General features: G+C 36.8%; 1 protein-coding gene across 1 annotated transcript; it reads left to right on the forward strand.

Moving 5' to 3' along the window:
* Positions 1-13,629: 13,629 nt before the first annotated feature.
* Positions 13,630-15,216, forward strand: LOC307154149 (uncharacterized protein). Its single transcript, XM_079898916.1, has 2 exons — positions 13,630-14,060; positions 14,188-15,216. Exons 1-2 carry the CDS (start codon positions 13,685-13,687, stop codon positions 15,183-15,185), a joined length of 1,374 nt encoding a protein of 457 aa, XP_079755042.1. The 5' UTR covers positions 13,630-13,684; the 3' UTR covers positions 15,186-15,216.
* Positions 15,217-16,274: the final 1,058 nt, after the last annotated feature.

The following is a 16,274-nucleotide window of genomic DNA, read 5'->3' on the forward strand; positions in this document are numbered from 1 at the left end:
TGAGTGTGTGAGGGAGGTGAGTGTGTGAGGGAGGTGAGTGTGGGAGGGAGGTGAGTGTGTGAGGGAGGTGAGTGTGTGAGGGAGGTGAGTGTGGGAGGGAGGTGAGTGTGTGAGGGAGGTGAGTGTGTGAGGAAGGTGAGTGTGGGAGGGAGGTGAGTGTGGGAGGGAGGTGAGTGTGTGAGGGAGGTGAGTGTGGGAGGGAGGTGAGTGTGTGAGGGAGGTGAGTGTGTGAGGGAGGGGAGTGTGTGAGCGAGGTGAGTGTGTGAGGGAGGTGAGTGTGGAGGAAGGTGAGTGTGGGAGGGAGGTGAGTGTGTGAGGGAGGTGAGTGTGTGAGGAGGTGAGTGTGGGAGGGAGGTGAGTGTGTGAGGGAGGTGAGTGTGTGAGGGAGGTGAGTGTGTGAGGGAGGTGAGTGTGTGAGGGAGGTGAGTGTGGGAGGGAGGTGAGTGTGTGAGGGAGGTGAGTGTGTGAGGGAGGTGAGTGTGTGAGGAAGGTGAGTGTGTGAGGGAGGTGAGTGTGTGAGGGAGGTGAGTGTGTGAGGGAGGGGAGTGTGTGAGGGAGGTGAGTGTGGGAGGGAGGTGAGTGTGTGAGGGAGGTGAGTGTGGGAGGGAGGTGAGTGTGTGAGGGAGGTGAGTGTGTGAGGGAGGTGAGTGTGTGAGGAAGGTGAGTGTGTGAGGGAGGTGAGTGTGTGAGGGAGGTGAGTGTGTGAGGAAGGTGAGTGTGTGAGGAAGGTGAGTGTGGGAGGGAGGGTGAGTGTGTGAGGGAGGTGAGTGTGTGAGGGAGGTGAGTGTGGGAGGGAGGTGAGTGTGTGAGGGAGGTGAGTGTGTGAGGAAGGTGAGTGTGTGAGGGAGGTGAGTGTGTGAGGGAGGTGAGTGTGTGAGGGAGGGGAGTGTGTGAGGAAGGTGAGTGTGGGAGGGAGGTGAGTGTGTGAGGGAGGTGAGTGTGGGAGGGAGGGGAGTGTGAGGGAGGTGAGTGTGGGAGGGAGGTGATTTCATTATGAAGTGTTGATATTTTGCTGTAAATGTTTATCTGCCACTGCCTTGTACTTTCTTAATGTATTTTTTTTAATTGTCTTTATTGTACTGCACTTTGGTCAATCGTGTTGTTGTTTTTAATAGTGCTTAATAAATAAACTGGAATGCATTGGATACTTTAACTTTACTCAAGTACATTTTATGATGAATACTTTTTACTTAACTACAGTTTAGAGTCTGTATCTGTACTTTCTACGTCATTACATTTTTTAAATTGGGTATTTTCTAAGTGACCTCTGGTTTAGTCCCAGTTAAGTGGTTTAATCTTTTAGACCTGGTTTGATTCAAAGGATTTAAAAAAAATCCTGCACAATAATCTCTTAAGAAATACTTTTACATTGTACTTATATTCAATAACTCTGTATCAGAGCCATGAACACTTTAAATAATAAAATAATACTCCTATGTAAACAACACCTGAATTACATTTGAACAAAACAAAAAGTGCAAAAAAGTAAGGAGGCTCATGAACACTTAATAACATTAAATAACTCTGTATCTGTTTTTGGAATATACCTATAAACATATCCCGCCCTCCCACCCACCCACCCAATTACAAACAGACCTGCATTACAAATTCCTGCAAATCAAAGTCTAAATTATAATACATAAAGGTGAAAATATTAAGAATGGAAGACACTAAATACACACCTAAAAGAAAAAATAAATAAAAAAAGGGGGGGGAAAGGGGTAGCTACTCTGATATTGTTGTAGTTGGTTTCTCAAAGAATGTCAAGAAGGGGCGCCATAGACAGCCATTAACACTTTAAATAATAAAATAATACTCTATCTATGTAAACAACACCAAGCAATCAAATTGCTGCTAGTGATAAATAATAAACTATGGAAAGAGATGAATTTACAGATGTACATTAGCAGCAATGTGGGCATACCACATAGTGCAAATAGAGCAGTACAAATGGAACAGGTTATTCACTTTACATTAGTCTGATACAGAGTTATTAAAGGGATACTCCACTTTTCTGCTGAACAGAAAGGAAGATATTTAGAAGAATGTCAGTAACCAGACAGTTTCTGGTCTCATTGACTTACATAGTAGGAAAAAAATATATACTATGGAAGTCAATGAGACCAGAAACTGTCTGGTTACTGACCGTCTTCTAAATATCTTCCTTTCTGTTCAGCAGAAGAAAGAAATTCATACAGGTTTGAAACAACATGAGGGTGAGTATATGATGACAGAATTTTCATTTTAAAGTGGAGTATCCCTTTAATAACTCTGTATCAGACTAATGTAAACTGAATAACCTGTTCTATTTGTACTGCTCTATTTGCACTATGTGGTATGCACTGGTTGATAGCATGCAATGGAGACCTAACAGGTGAGGTCTGATGTGATGTCACACTGGTGGTGTTAGATCCATTTGGTGCAACATTTTCCCTGTAGAGTCCAAGCTCTTGTTTTCTCGATAGGATTTCAGGAAGAATGACACCTCGCCAGAAAGTGGACAACTTGTCTATCATTTCTGTGATGAAGTTGTCATCTCTAAGTATGCGGATGGCAACACAGTCTACAGTTGTCCACAATAGCAAGTCAGCATAAGTTGTGTTGCAAATAAACATTTGCATTTGGACCTGCGTGACGTACTGGTGGTCCTTCTTAATGTTCATTTCCGGGTCAAGACAAAAGTGTTGATCTTGTACTGCTTCAACAATGGGACTGTCCTTGTGCTTATAGGGGCATTTTATCTCCATTACCCCTTGTCCACAACACTTGCAGTATATGTTAATGTCCTTGAAATATGAAGACCAGACTTTTTGGTGGTGCACAACACGTGTTGTTTTGACACTTCCATGCTGCTGCCGTACCCTCAGTCATTGCCTCTTTGTACAGGCGGAATGCCACATCATGTCGTCTTCCCCATATGACTGCTGGTGCATTGATAGGGGTCAACTGGGGTTTACAAATTTTTGAGACGAGTGATGTTGGCTTATCTCTGGCTTTCTTTGCCAAATGAGCTGTTGAGGCTGTTATGCGACCAGCACGTTGCTCATGCCAGACTAAAGAAGATGACTGAGCATGAGTTACCTCTTCCACATAGTCAAGTTGTTCTGGTGATATTGTTGGCAATGTCCAACTTTCACTCATGTTTGCATATAGTTCGGAATGAAGAGTCCTTAAACTGTTTGGTAAATGAAGACTGGCAGTTATGTCTCTACTATCCACAACTTGACAATAATCCGTGTATGTTGAAATGGCCAGCAACTGGTCATCGTCATCTGCCAGAGTCTGCACAAACAGGGCTCTCTGCCTTTCTGTTGAACATGTAATGTTATTCACCTTCTTCCTCCGAGCTTTTAGGACTTTGTCCTTCGCTTCCTGCTTGTAAAACTTTATCTTGGAAACAGGAGCTGCCTCTAGCTTCTTAACAAAGCACTGATTCCATTGACAAGGTTCGTCTGTGCATGCTGAACTGGTGTACCCCATACGTATAGCTGCCTTGATCTTAAACAGAACTGCTGCAACATGAGAGCAGGTCTCCCCCAAGCCTGCCATGCAGTCACAGTGAGCAGCAACAACATGCACGTCAACTGTGACAGCAATCCAAGGGTGATGTGGCTCTTCCGTGACCCGCCAGGAAGGCTTCACGTCAGCCTTGAACAGAATGTTGGAACCTACTTTCTGGTGATACACAGTCTGTACCCATCCAGACATGAAAAATTTGTAGGCTTCAAGGGATCTATAATTGTCCATGGCGGCAGAACTAAAAACACATGAAACAAAAGAAAATGAAGGGATTAATCTTTTTTTCATTGAGGTCTTTTTATACATGGACATTTCACATCTAGGAGAGTGACAATTGACCAGAGCAAAAACATTGACAAATTACAAGTAAATGATACAAATGCTTTCATGTCAATCTTCACGCCTTTTAGTATTTCACTTGTACAATGTCTCTCAACTTATACAATGTCTAAGAAACAATTTCTCATTACAAATGTTAAAGTCTAGCTGTTGTCATTAGACACTACATTCATTAAAATTGAATCTGATGCCTGGTTACTGCAAAAAGTGTGAATAGAGGGTATGCACACATACCATTTTACTTTAAATCTAAATAGAAATGTCATCTCAAATGAATGGACAAATTGAGGGGCAAATCAAAGAATAACAAAATAATACCACTGCAGAGATGGCCACTCAATTTTCTGTTGCTATGTTATGACATTGCTATGCATAATGGTCGGCAGCTCTACACTGATAAGCAACAATGAAATGCACTAGTTGTGTGGGGAATAAGATACGTTTCTGCAGTTAGTCTTTTTTTGCTTTTTTGAAAAAACTGTGTCCCTCACTGACACTGTACAAACTGTGCCACTGACAGACTGAGCTCATTACAGCCATTGTGTAACACAGTGCTTTTGAATAAACATCGTTTTTGTTTTTGTTTTTTTGAATGAACATAGTTAATGTAATCGATGCTTGACGGGTATTTAAACATGACTGCAAGTGTAGGACACATGGTATGTACACATGGTGTTCATACCAGGGGATTTGATGAGGTAATTGTATATGTCTGGATACTCGAGCCTGGGCCATGCCTTTGGGTTGTTCTCCCAGGACTCAGCTGGATGTCGATAGGGACAAGATTGTAACAACCTACAAGCGACAGCTTTCTGTGGTACCTGGTCAATGCAGGCGCAAGTAGACTTTCTATATATTGATAAGACATTCTGTAATAGAAGAAGAAGATCTGTATTCGTATAGCTGCTAGCGCCTTTCACATACGTAACGTTAGCTAGTCACAAAGCGCTTTACATGAGTGTTTTATTACATTCACTTCACTTCTCACCACCGACATACATTCACATACACAGATATCATTCATCATTAATACAAAGTAGTCCGTTAGTATCCATAACTGACATAATCCACAACAAAACTTCTGTGAATAGATACCTTTTTGATTTTCCTCGGGCTTTGCCTTGATTGCCTTCGGTTTGTTTTACCCTTCAAACACGGCGGCGGCTTGTTGCTATGCAGGTCACATGATTTGTGACGTAACGCCGACCAAGAGAAATATTATTATTGCCGAACAGAACGAGCTAATAATGTCTGTCAGTTAAATGAGAGGGTTACAAAACTTTTATTTTTTTATTTTACAACGATTTTATTTCTTCTTTACCAGTGTTGATATGTAATATGTTTTGGCTACAAAGCAAGCTACTGTTATCAAGTGTACCTCAACTTGTCCAACATTAATATTAACTTAATAATATAGATTGACCATGGTTCATCACTAATGTTAAATTCTGTGTTGATTTTGCAGGGGCTGATGACCACACCTGTGTTCTTATAGAGTGGCTAATGAAAGAGAGGAAAGAAAAGAAAGAGAGAGAGAGGAAAGATTCCTTCAGCTTTTAGAAATTGCTAAAAAAAAAATGTAATAAAGAAAACAAATGTTACACACTCTCTTTCCATTTATTTGTTAGTAAGTTCATTTTGTAATGCTGTTTTAGCAAGTTTTATTACAAAACACTTAATTCCCAGGGATTTACAGTAGTTAGATTGTCAGTTGTAAAGTATTTAATATGTGGCATGGAGTAATTAATATTTTTAAAGGGTGTTGTGTGTGCACTTATTTTGTGACAGATTCCAGATGTTTGTTTTTTTTTTTTTTTGAAAAGCAAATTGCAGGTATATCTGAAAAATATGAGTGCCACACTGAAGAGAAATACCCACACACCCCGACACCTTTAAAATGTATTTGCTTTATTTTTGTATATTATTTAACTTTTAAATGGATACAGAATACAAAAGTTTAAAACAAAATCACAAAACTTTGGCACAAAGTAGTATAATAGAGCTTAAAGCACCACCAAAAGCAAAAGTTTTAAAACGTCGTCTTGAGGGAAGAAAATGAACGTCAGCAGCTTCAGTAAGGGAACCTTCACAGGTTTCTAAAGATCTAAAGGGACTTTCTTACTAACAATCTCATTTGTTGGGCATCACTTTAAAATAATTTAAAATCTGTTTCTTTAAAAGCATGTGTACAAGATGAGAACTTTACACACTGGGCAATTTTTGGATTTCCACTTTAATTTTTCATACCTAAATTTAAAGTAAATAATTTGTAAAAAATTAAGCTCAAATATGTGATATGTAGCTAGAACACCAGCACCTTGATGTCCTTTTTTTCCACCCATGGTCGCAATCAGTGACTGGATGGACTACCGTGAGGGGTGGAGGTCAGCTCCATCTTTAAAATATAGATGAAGAATTGGCGTTGTAGGGCTCACAATCTGTAACGTGTTCATAGTTTATTTTAAAATACAATTTGAATCGACAAGACACTTGTTTTCTGTGTTGGATTATTTATATGTATATGTATTATATATGATCCATTTCTTATATGTTTGTGTGTGTGTATATATACACACACACACACACACACACACACACACACACACACGCACTGTGATATTGCCATCTATGAATGAATCGACAGAGATAAACACAGTACACGCATATTATTGATTCATTCATGTTTATTCATTGATGGCACTATCACAAGCAAATAAATTACTTTTTCCTTACCAAAAATCAACCTCTGTCATTGTTCACAGGTTTGTGTGTGTGCGAGCAACTGACCGACGACTCTGAATTGTGAGCACGAACGACGTAAAAATGCAAACGAAAGCGGAAAGAAGAACTAAAAGCATTGCTCTGGTGCAAGTCAGTGGAACGGGCTCTTTAAATTTTCGCGCTGATGTGACCGCGCATGTTAGGCTACGTGACAATACCAACATGGCGCATGTAGTACGTCCGGACTCCATTCATACTACCATGTATGCAAGTACGTTCTAATTTAAATGTAGTACCTACTCACAAAGTAAGCGATTTCGGACGCAGCCAGTGTCTTAAGTACTAGTATGACCTACTAGCAGTTAGTCAGGACTCAGGAGCAATTATAATTTTTAATGTTCATCAATATTTAACGCATGTTTGAATAAATCTGGCAAGTTTTTATGACAGCCACCATTTAAATATTTATATTCCATATAACTTTATTATTATAAAAATAAGTGTGCTTTAACAGTGTTTTTATACAAATCAGTTCATTTATACCTTCAATATTATAGTAGGCTAATGAAACCTAGGCTAGAACTGACTCCCATAGTTTACAGCATTAGTTAAGAGATGTTTTAATTGAGGTAATTTGTCATGTATTGTCCCTGATATCCAAAATAATCAATGCCGAATCGAAATCTATCCAAATTGCAAGCTTGTGAATCGAAATCGAATCATGAAATTTATCCCATATGAAAAAAACCTGCATGGTTCATATACAGCAACCATATATCTTCCTTACTTAAATCGGCCAGAATTACCTTCTGTGTTTCATATAAGGCCAATACATGTCCTATACAAAATCAGACCGATTATGGCCCCTTTCATAAATAGCACACATACAACTTGTAGGGGATTTTTGCGTTATATATGAATACTGTTAAAAGACTTATATGAGTTTTACATGACAGAAGTATGCAAATGTGTATGGTATTAGTAGAAATATATAAAACTCATATAAAATTCAGATATAAATCATTTAAAGTTCTTATATTGAATCATATGCTAGTCAAATTAAAGTCATATAGAATTTATACACGTTTTGTGTCATTTGTTTATATGTTTCATAGATTTCATGTTTTGATGACCGACATCTGATTCACTTATATGCAGTTAGCTATTTTTTAAAGGGATACTCCACTTTAAAATGAAAATTCTGTCATCATATACTCACCCTCATGTTGTTTCAGTCCTTTATAAATTTCTTTCTTCTGCTGAACAGAAAGGAAGATATTTAGAAGAATATCAGTAACCAAACAGTTTCTGGTCTCATTGACTTCCATAGTATATTTTTCCTACATGATTTGAAAGAGCAGTTATAAAGCAATGACATTGTAAGACTGTGTATTTACATTAATTGTGAACTGTCTGGGCCTGTTGTTTGTGAACAAATCATAACATATTATTACAAATGAACAAAATTGAGTCAAATATGTTTCTAGAACAGTGATTAAAATGTTGAAAATTGGCTGGAATATGTTTTTCTATATGAACTCTGGTGGTGATGCACTCTAAAAACTTTAAAATGATTTGTGTTTGGTGAAACATTTTTACACTTTATTATTAATATTAATTAGATTTTTAAGCAGTGAAATAAATTACATACACTGTATTAACTGAGTAAATGTAAGTAAAACTAATTAAATAGATCTGAGTAACTGGGTCATTCTATATTTAGGGGTACATTTCATGTCAGCCAAAAAGTCAGGAAATCATTTTTTTTTTTTTTATCAATAAACTAGTTGGTTAAATAATATATGCCCTTAATGTGCTAAATTAGTTATTTGGCAAGCTTAAGCTCTAATGATTTTTTAAATATGTTAATTAAAATTTACATTTGATTCATTATTTTGTCAACTGTGTTACGGACAAATGCTGTGTCAAATGAAACATGAATGAAGTACCACATGCTTGATAACACATTTGTTTGACGGTTTTTGAGTCTATTAACTAGAGTTTTTGAGGTTATCTGTCTAACTGATTTGTAAATATGAATGTGGGGTTTCATAATGGCTGTTGTGGGATGATGTCATGAAGGATGAAACTTTTCTTCAACATAAATTCACAGTATGCTGAATTTAGTATTATTCATCATCCTTACCCAAGATTTCCATCTCCAGAGATATCCCAATCTATTTTTCTGACGGTTTAGTTCACATTTAAAAGATTTATGACATAAAAACCACACATAACACAGTTGACAGAGAAAGTAACACCGTTGACAGGACACATTAGAAGGAAAAGAGAAAACTTTCTTTAAGATGATAACTTTCTTTTTATTCAACAAATGTAAGTAACAAGCAATTAAGCAAAGAGTTCAGTTAAAAAAAAGATTAATGAATATTTTATATTATTATCAAGGTAAATTAAGTTTTATAATGCATTATGACACTTCGGGTTGTAAGGACTGATCAGTCATGACTAAGCAGAAATAGACATATGTCAAATCTATAATAATATATAGGTTTAAGTCAATCATGAGGAATTTCTGAATACTTTATAACCCTTGACAAATGTGAATATATAATGTGAATATTATGTTATGGATACTGAGTTCATAGAAAGTGTGGCCGTGATGAGATCAGTTAAGTTTATGCATTGTAATGTAAATCATGGTTTTAGAAAAATTTGTAATTTTGTGTAATGTAAATGTAATTTCCATATAATGTAGTGTGAGCATAAATTGAAACTGAATTGCTAACATTGTCAAATGTGTTACAGTTGATGGGTAACACAGTTGACATTTCGGCCATTTTAGGGCCATTTTTGCAAACTGCTGGCCTTGGACTAGTTAGTAGTTGACCTTGATTAACTTATGTTTTTATATTCTTTCTCTACACATTTATAAATATAACATGACGTAAGTTTACCGACTTACAACATGTTGATAACTCAGTTGACGGTTAATTAATTAATCTACTCTATGCGCAGACAATAATATAGAATAGACCCTTTGCAAACACGTGACCACGACCACGTGACGACGCCATGCTGGACGGCAAAATCACTGGACACGCAGGCTGAGCAGTAGTAGACGAGCGGGAAATTTGATTAGTTTTAAACAGATTTAAATAGATAACGTTACCACTAAACTTCATGGCTTCTTCTATTGAAGAAGTTGTAGTGCCGTTATCAGCCTTAGATGAAACACAACATTTAAACTACACACACAAGCACAAATTTTAATTATTATTATAGTGTGTTCTACAAGATACAGTTGCATATTTCACATATAAATAGTTTTCATTTTAAATCCTGCATCACCAGATTTCATTTTCATTTGTGACAATTTCTCTAAACTTTATCACAGTACTATGGTATACAGTTTAAAACAGTTTAAGCCCACCGGCAACTATAGTTGCCGCAGAACATAGTTGTCATTTTCCTTTTGTAAATATTTTTCTAGATGTTGTCCATGTTTTATTTCTCAATGGAATGCAAGCAAACAACCAAATGATTTCAAGAGAAAAAAAAAGGTATTCACTTCCTCCCTGTCACATGAGGCTGTCAACTTCCTACCCCTATTTCCAGGAAGCAGGGCGAAGGCAAACCCTCCCAAAGAAAGGCCATTTTCATGTTACTAATAAGTATTTTTTGTTGACATATATATATCTACATAATCATGAAGGTCTCTAGAATCAGCCAAACAAAACAAATCTTACAAGAGATCTATAGTTTTTTGTATACTTACTCAAAAGTCCAAGCGGCAACTATAGTTGCCGGTGGGCAAATGCCTTGTAAGTACATATATCATGGGAAAATCGGGTATACTGTGTTAATAGGTTAATAAATCAAGTTTATTGGTCTTGTTTAGTGCATAAACATAACTTAACCCTTTAAATGACATCTCTATATAGATATCTTTTTTTCTTCATTCTATTTATTTGTATTTATTTATTTTCATTTACCTTTTTGATACACAATGCCCTGTTATGGCTGCTCTTTGTTCTGCACTATGTTCCACAACTTTAACCCTTGTGCGCTGTTCATTTGTGGTTTACAGTCAGGCTGTTTGGGGTCTGAAAGACCCCAGGCAACAAAATGCTATTTTGTAACAACATATATATTTTAAATAAATGTAATTTTACTCAGTTTGTTAATGTTTTTACTCTACATTTGGACATTTTTACTCCACAAAATGTTCAAAAAAAGAAAAGAAAAATTCTATATATATATTATATATATATATTATAGTATATATTATATATTTTATAATATATATTATATATTTTATAATGCCTTATAAAATACCCACATTTCTAACTTTCATTCATGGGGATAACATGGATAATTTGACATGGTTTAGTGTAAGATTTTTGGCCAAATCTTGGATAATGCAGTTTTAAAAGTAAAAAAAAAAAAAAAAAAATCACTTTAACAAGTAGATGGCTGCAGAGCTCTAAAAGTACTAAAAGTTTCAAACTAAAATACATCTTTTCACAAGTTTTTCCAGTTAGATTCATATCTACATATAATGAAATCACAATTATAACAATAAGTTACTTTTTGTCAAAGTTTGGCAGTTTTTGTACTGAAAAAAATCAGTTTTTCAATAATGTTCCATTATGATTAGAATCAAACCTGATCATGATGTTTCAAAGAGAAAAGTTGGAGTTTTTAGAGTTTATCATTTATTTCAAACATCTGTTTTTCATATAATTCTACAAATTTAAAGTGTGCCACTTCATTTCTGTCTGTGTGTTCTGTGTTGTTTCTGATTTTGAGGATGAATTTTGTCCATTGATCAAATTCATTTGATTCTAATCATAATATATAACATTACTGAAAAACTGATTTTTTTTCAGTACAAAAAGTAACTTTTATTATTATAATTGTGATTTCATTATATGTAGATATGAGTACAACTGGAAAAACTTGTGAAAAGATGTCTTTCAGTTAGTCAAATAGCAAATAGCAAATAGTGGTGCTCTGCAGCCATCTACTGGTTAAAGTGATAAATTGTTACTTTTAGAACAGCATTTTCCAAAAGATGGGCAAAAATCTTTTAAAAACACTTAACCATGTCAAATTATCCATGTTATCCCCATGAATGAAAGTCAGAAATGTGGGTCAAAAAGACCCTGAACAGCGCACAATGGTTAAGGCAAATGGATTTGTTGTTTGTTGTGTTTTCATATTCAAGAGATTATAAGCTAGATGCAGTTTTTTTGGGTCTGCATCGAATGTTTTTTTACTTTTATACATAATAAATTTGTTTATGAGTAAAGATTGATCTGTTGAAAGCAGTTATTTTGAGATAAATGCCAAATGTTCTCCTCCTATTCATATTTTACATTGAAGGGGTGCATACAACATATTTGTCCACCGGCAACTATAGTTGCCGCACATTCAAATATGATTTTCAAGAAATAAAAAAAAAAAACTGGGGAAAATAAATGCAGAACATGTTCACATGACACTATTAACAGGATTATATGCATGAAACCATTCAGAAAAATTTGGGCACAAATGGGTTAACCTACAAACATAAAACTTTCCTTAATGTCGAAGTGTTTCTTATGGGTAAAATAAAAAATAAATTCTAAAAAATCTAAAAAATAATTCAGTGGCTTAGTAAATATCACAGCAATAATTAACTTTATTCACTTAATAAAATCTCTGAATATCATTTTTACTTGATAGTTTGAGTTGAACATACCGAAATAATTGACTAAAACTCCAACAATTAATTTTGTCTGAAATTTACAGTTATATTTAAGTTTGAAGTTTTTCACTAAAATAATTTAGTATTTGACTAACCAATTATTTATTTAAAATACACTGAGCTAATATATTTGTGAAATTTCCATCACCATATTTGAGAATGGATAATTAAACTGATCTGTTTCAAGAACCACAAATATTACTTAAATAAAATCAATATTACTTAACACGCATAAGAAATTAAGTTTACTCAATAGAGCATCACAGTCCCGCCCACAGCCGGTTCCGGAAGTAAAAATTCAATACAATTTCTCCATTGACAGTTGGGATATAAGCCATAAAAACGTAACCATACATGGTAGATTTAAAACCAGCTACGGCTGTACTAAGCGATTGTATATGCTCATATAACCGCCAAAAGTTCATACGGCACTAATCTTGTTTTGGGATAAATGCCTTTTATTCACGATGTCTTGGAGAAGTACTTCATTACCCACAATCCTGAACAATCCCACAATCCCACAGTGATGCATCTGATTGGTGGAGCTCGTGTAACTGTCTGGTTAAACCCCGCGAAAGTCCGTGAAGACTGAAGATCATTAAAAAAAAAAACCTGTGTTTGTTGCGTTTTTTGCACGGTAGACTTATCAGTGCAATCATGATCTCCTTGGCTGCCATGATGGCTTTTTTCAAGGAGGAAAACAAAAGTGTAAAAAGGGGTGAAAACCACTTCAAATCGGGTCATGTAGTTGAGTGTAGCGTGTCCGAGGGTCAGCTTGTGGGTTTTGTAAGGGCCAGCATGAGGGACAAGACCTACAAAGTTGTGGTGAGTTTGGCAGGGAGATGGCAGGGAGATGGCAACGTTAGTTAGCATTATCGTTCACTTTAGCTAGGCTACTGTAGCCTCCATATGGTATGAGTCATATCAAGCATTTTATGATGCCACTGTCAAAACAATATTTAGTTTAGGCATACCTCTTCATGCATTTACTGAACATTTGTGTAATAATTTATTCATGGCAAGTTAATAAACTGAATATGATGCACTTTCTGGTTTGCTGACCATCACTGTTTAATTTTCACTTGTTGTTATTAAGAAAATACATTAAATGTTATTACAATTAAGGATGAACTATAGTTTCATGAATAAAATGAGCATGGACCACAAGTGGGAAATTGTTGAGGCATTTGTCTGCAACCTGCCCGTGGGCCGCTGAAACTGATGAGCAGAACGCCGCGGACCGCCAAAACTATAGACAAGTTTCCTGAGTGAAATAGGCGGGCCGCCATTAGCCTTTCACTCTGCCAACGACTTCCGGTTGTGTCTGCCAATTACTTCCGGTTAGCGAGTTAGCGTCTTTTACTGTCTTTGATTAGCGTGCAGAAAAAGTAAACTATGGATGGTGTTACACGCCGACACGGCTCCGGGACATATTGTGCTGTTCGCGGTTGCAACAACTCGTGGCGATTGCTGAATGTTTGGTCGGAAGGAGAATGTTTCGACCATCAACCATCTACAAGGCGCCAATGTGGATGTGCTCCCCCGTATGCGTTGTATGAGAAACCAAAAACAGATGTTGAATCTCGGAAGTGGCTAGCGGCTTTGAAGTTGAAGAATCCGCCCAAAAGACTTTTTGTTTGTTCTTATCACTTCATTGATAAAAAGCCCACAGTGGAAAACCCTTTCCCGGAACTTTGGTTGGGATACGAGCGACCTCCCCAGCAAAAGAGACGTAAACTCGACAGAAACACAAGTGACACGCAATCGGATGGTAAGTGTATCTTGATATTTTTCTGGTTAGCTAAAGTTTGCAGCCTAAGTTCGACTGTTGATATATGTGTCTCTGTCCTGTGTTAGTAGGTTATATACATTTATAGTTTATGCTGTTTGTCTTTTAGAAGTGTGCATCGAGCCGAAGTTTAAAGATGCTGCAACACAATGGGAGGACCTGACAAAAACTGACCACAGCTACGCGGCAAAGTTGGACCACGTGAACAAATCGACGCAGACTGGGGGTCAGACTGTGGCTGATGATATGCTCCTGGATGATGATACCTCGCTGCTGTACACAGGACTGCGTCTGGTATATTTTTTTACTTTGGTGAAAACGATGTTGCCATTTAGTAAACCATCATGTTGTATTCCTGTTGTTGACCAAATACTGATGACCCTCATGAAACTGAAACTGAACCTTGTGTTAGGGGATGTGGCAAAGCGCTTTAAAGTGTCTAAAGGTGAAGTAAGTAAGGTGATTGCTCACTGGATTGATACATTGGGTGAGCAGCTTGAACCCATGGTTGCCTGGCTGCCAAGAAGTGTTATTCGTGCTAACATGCCACCATCCTTTAAAAAGAACCACCCACAGACCACTTGCATCATCGATTGTGCTGAAACGGCTATTCAGAGAGCCACAAACCTTAACTGTAGGAGTGCCACTTTCAGTCATTACAAGGGAACCAATACTGCCAAATATCTTGTTGCTGTGTCACCTCATGGGCTGATAATGTTTATATCAGAGGCCTATGCTGGTAAAAGCAGTGATAAGTTCATCACTATAAACAGTGGGTTTCTGGAGGCCCTAAGGCCTGGTGATGAGGTAATGGCTGACAGGGGTTTCACAATTCGAGATGTACTACATGAAAGGAAGGTGAAATTGAATATTCCTGCCTTTACCCACAAGCGTGGTCAATTGACCAATGAGGAGGTAACGCGCACTAGACGAGTGGCCAATGTCCGTATACATGTAGAGAGGGCAATCCGAAGACTTAAAGTCTTCAAAATTCTGTCCCAAACTGTCCCCATCTCCATGACCCCGAGGTTGGACAAGATTCTTACCATATGTGCTGCTTTAGCAAACATGAGGTCCAGACTCATCCGACTGCCACATGAGGTGTAAGTCCCTATGAAAAGTCACCTGCAGTTGTTGTTTTTTTTTTTTTTTTTTTTTAAATTGTACATATTCCTTTTATTTTATTTTATATATGTATATATATAAATAATTTCAGCTAGAAAAACCTGTGTAAATGTATTGTTATTGTTCCCTTTCTGGTGTTGTGATTATTAAGACAAAACAGAGTTTTAACTAAGAAAAACTTGTGTGAGTGCTATTCTTTTTCTTGTATTGTAAATATTGACACATGACAATAAACAATTTGATTTTTGAGAAGAAATGAATTCATTTTTATTGATCCTATTCCATAACAAAGGGACAATTTAATTAACTCCTTAATGGCTGAATTTTTTTATAATTAAATAAAAACAAAGTAAATACAGGAAAAAATCTCAAAATATTACAAAAAGAAAAAGACTGGAATAAAATAAAATATTAAATAAATAAAATTAATAAATAAAGAAATAAGTGACTGATATTAAAAATAAAAGTAAAAGAAAATAAATAAAATAAATCAGTTGGATAAAAATAAATAAAAGCTAGAAAGGATTTGACACAAATTTGTGACAACAGGGGACAAGGGGTTAAAAAAGGAATGACGAATAACCCCAGTACACATAAGCAGGTCATGCTGATTTGACAACATCCATGTATCTGGAGCACAACTCCAGCCTTCCATCATCGAAGTCATCGACAACTTTTGGCAACATGTGGGTGAAATAGAAGGAGTGTAGCCTTGAGATATGTCCCTCAACAAAGGTTTGGTCGTAGAGCACGTTGAGCTGCAGACATTCAGTGTTACTCCAAATCACCAACAAGGCTTGCCGTAGCCCTGTGCAGTGCATGCCCAGTTGCACCTGCATGTAATATCCCTTTGGCCCATTGAAGGACAGATGGAAGTCCCCTGTGGGCATGCGTTTGATCTCACTGCTTTTAGCAGCAAGTGCTTCAGTAAGGGACTGGTTTTTGACTAAGACAGGGCACTTGATCTCCAGTAGTGTGTCTCCGTTCATGACACCATCCGGACTCGCAGCAAGCCATGGCTCACTCGGGCAAACCACCAAACCTTTCACATCAATGTCATGACCTTGGTCT

This window comes from Squalius cephalus, assembly GCF_949319135.1.
Source record: "Squalius cephalus genome assembly, contig: scaffold_54, whole genome shotgun sequence".
Classification (NCBI taxonomy): domain Eukaryota; kingdom Metazoa; phylum Chordata; class Actinopteri; order Cypriniformes; family Leuciscidae; genus Squalius; species Squalius cephalus.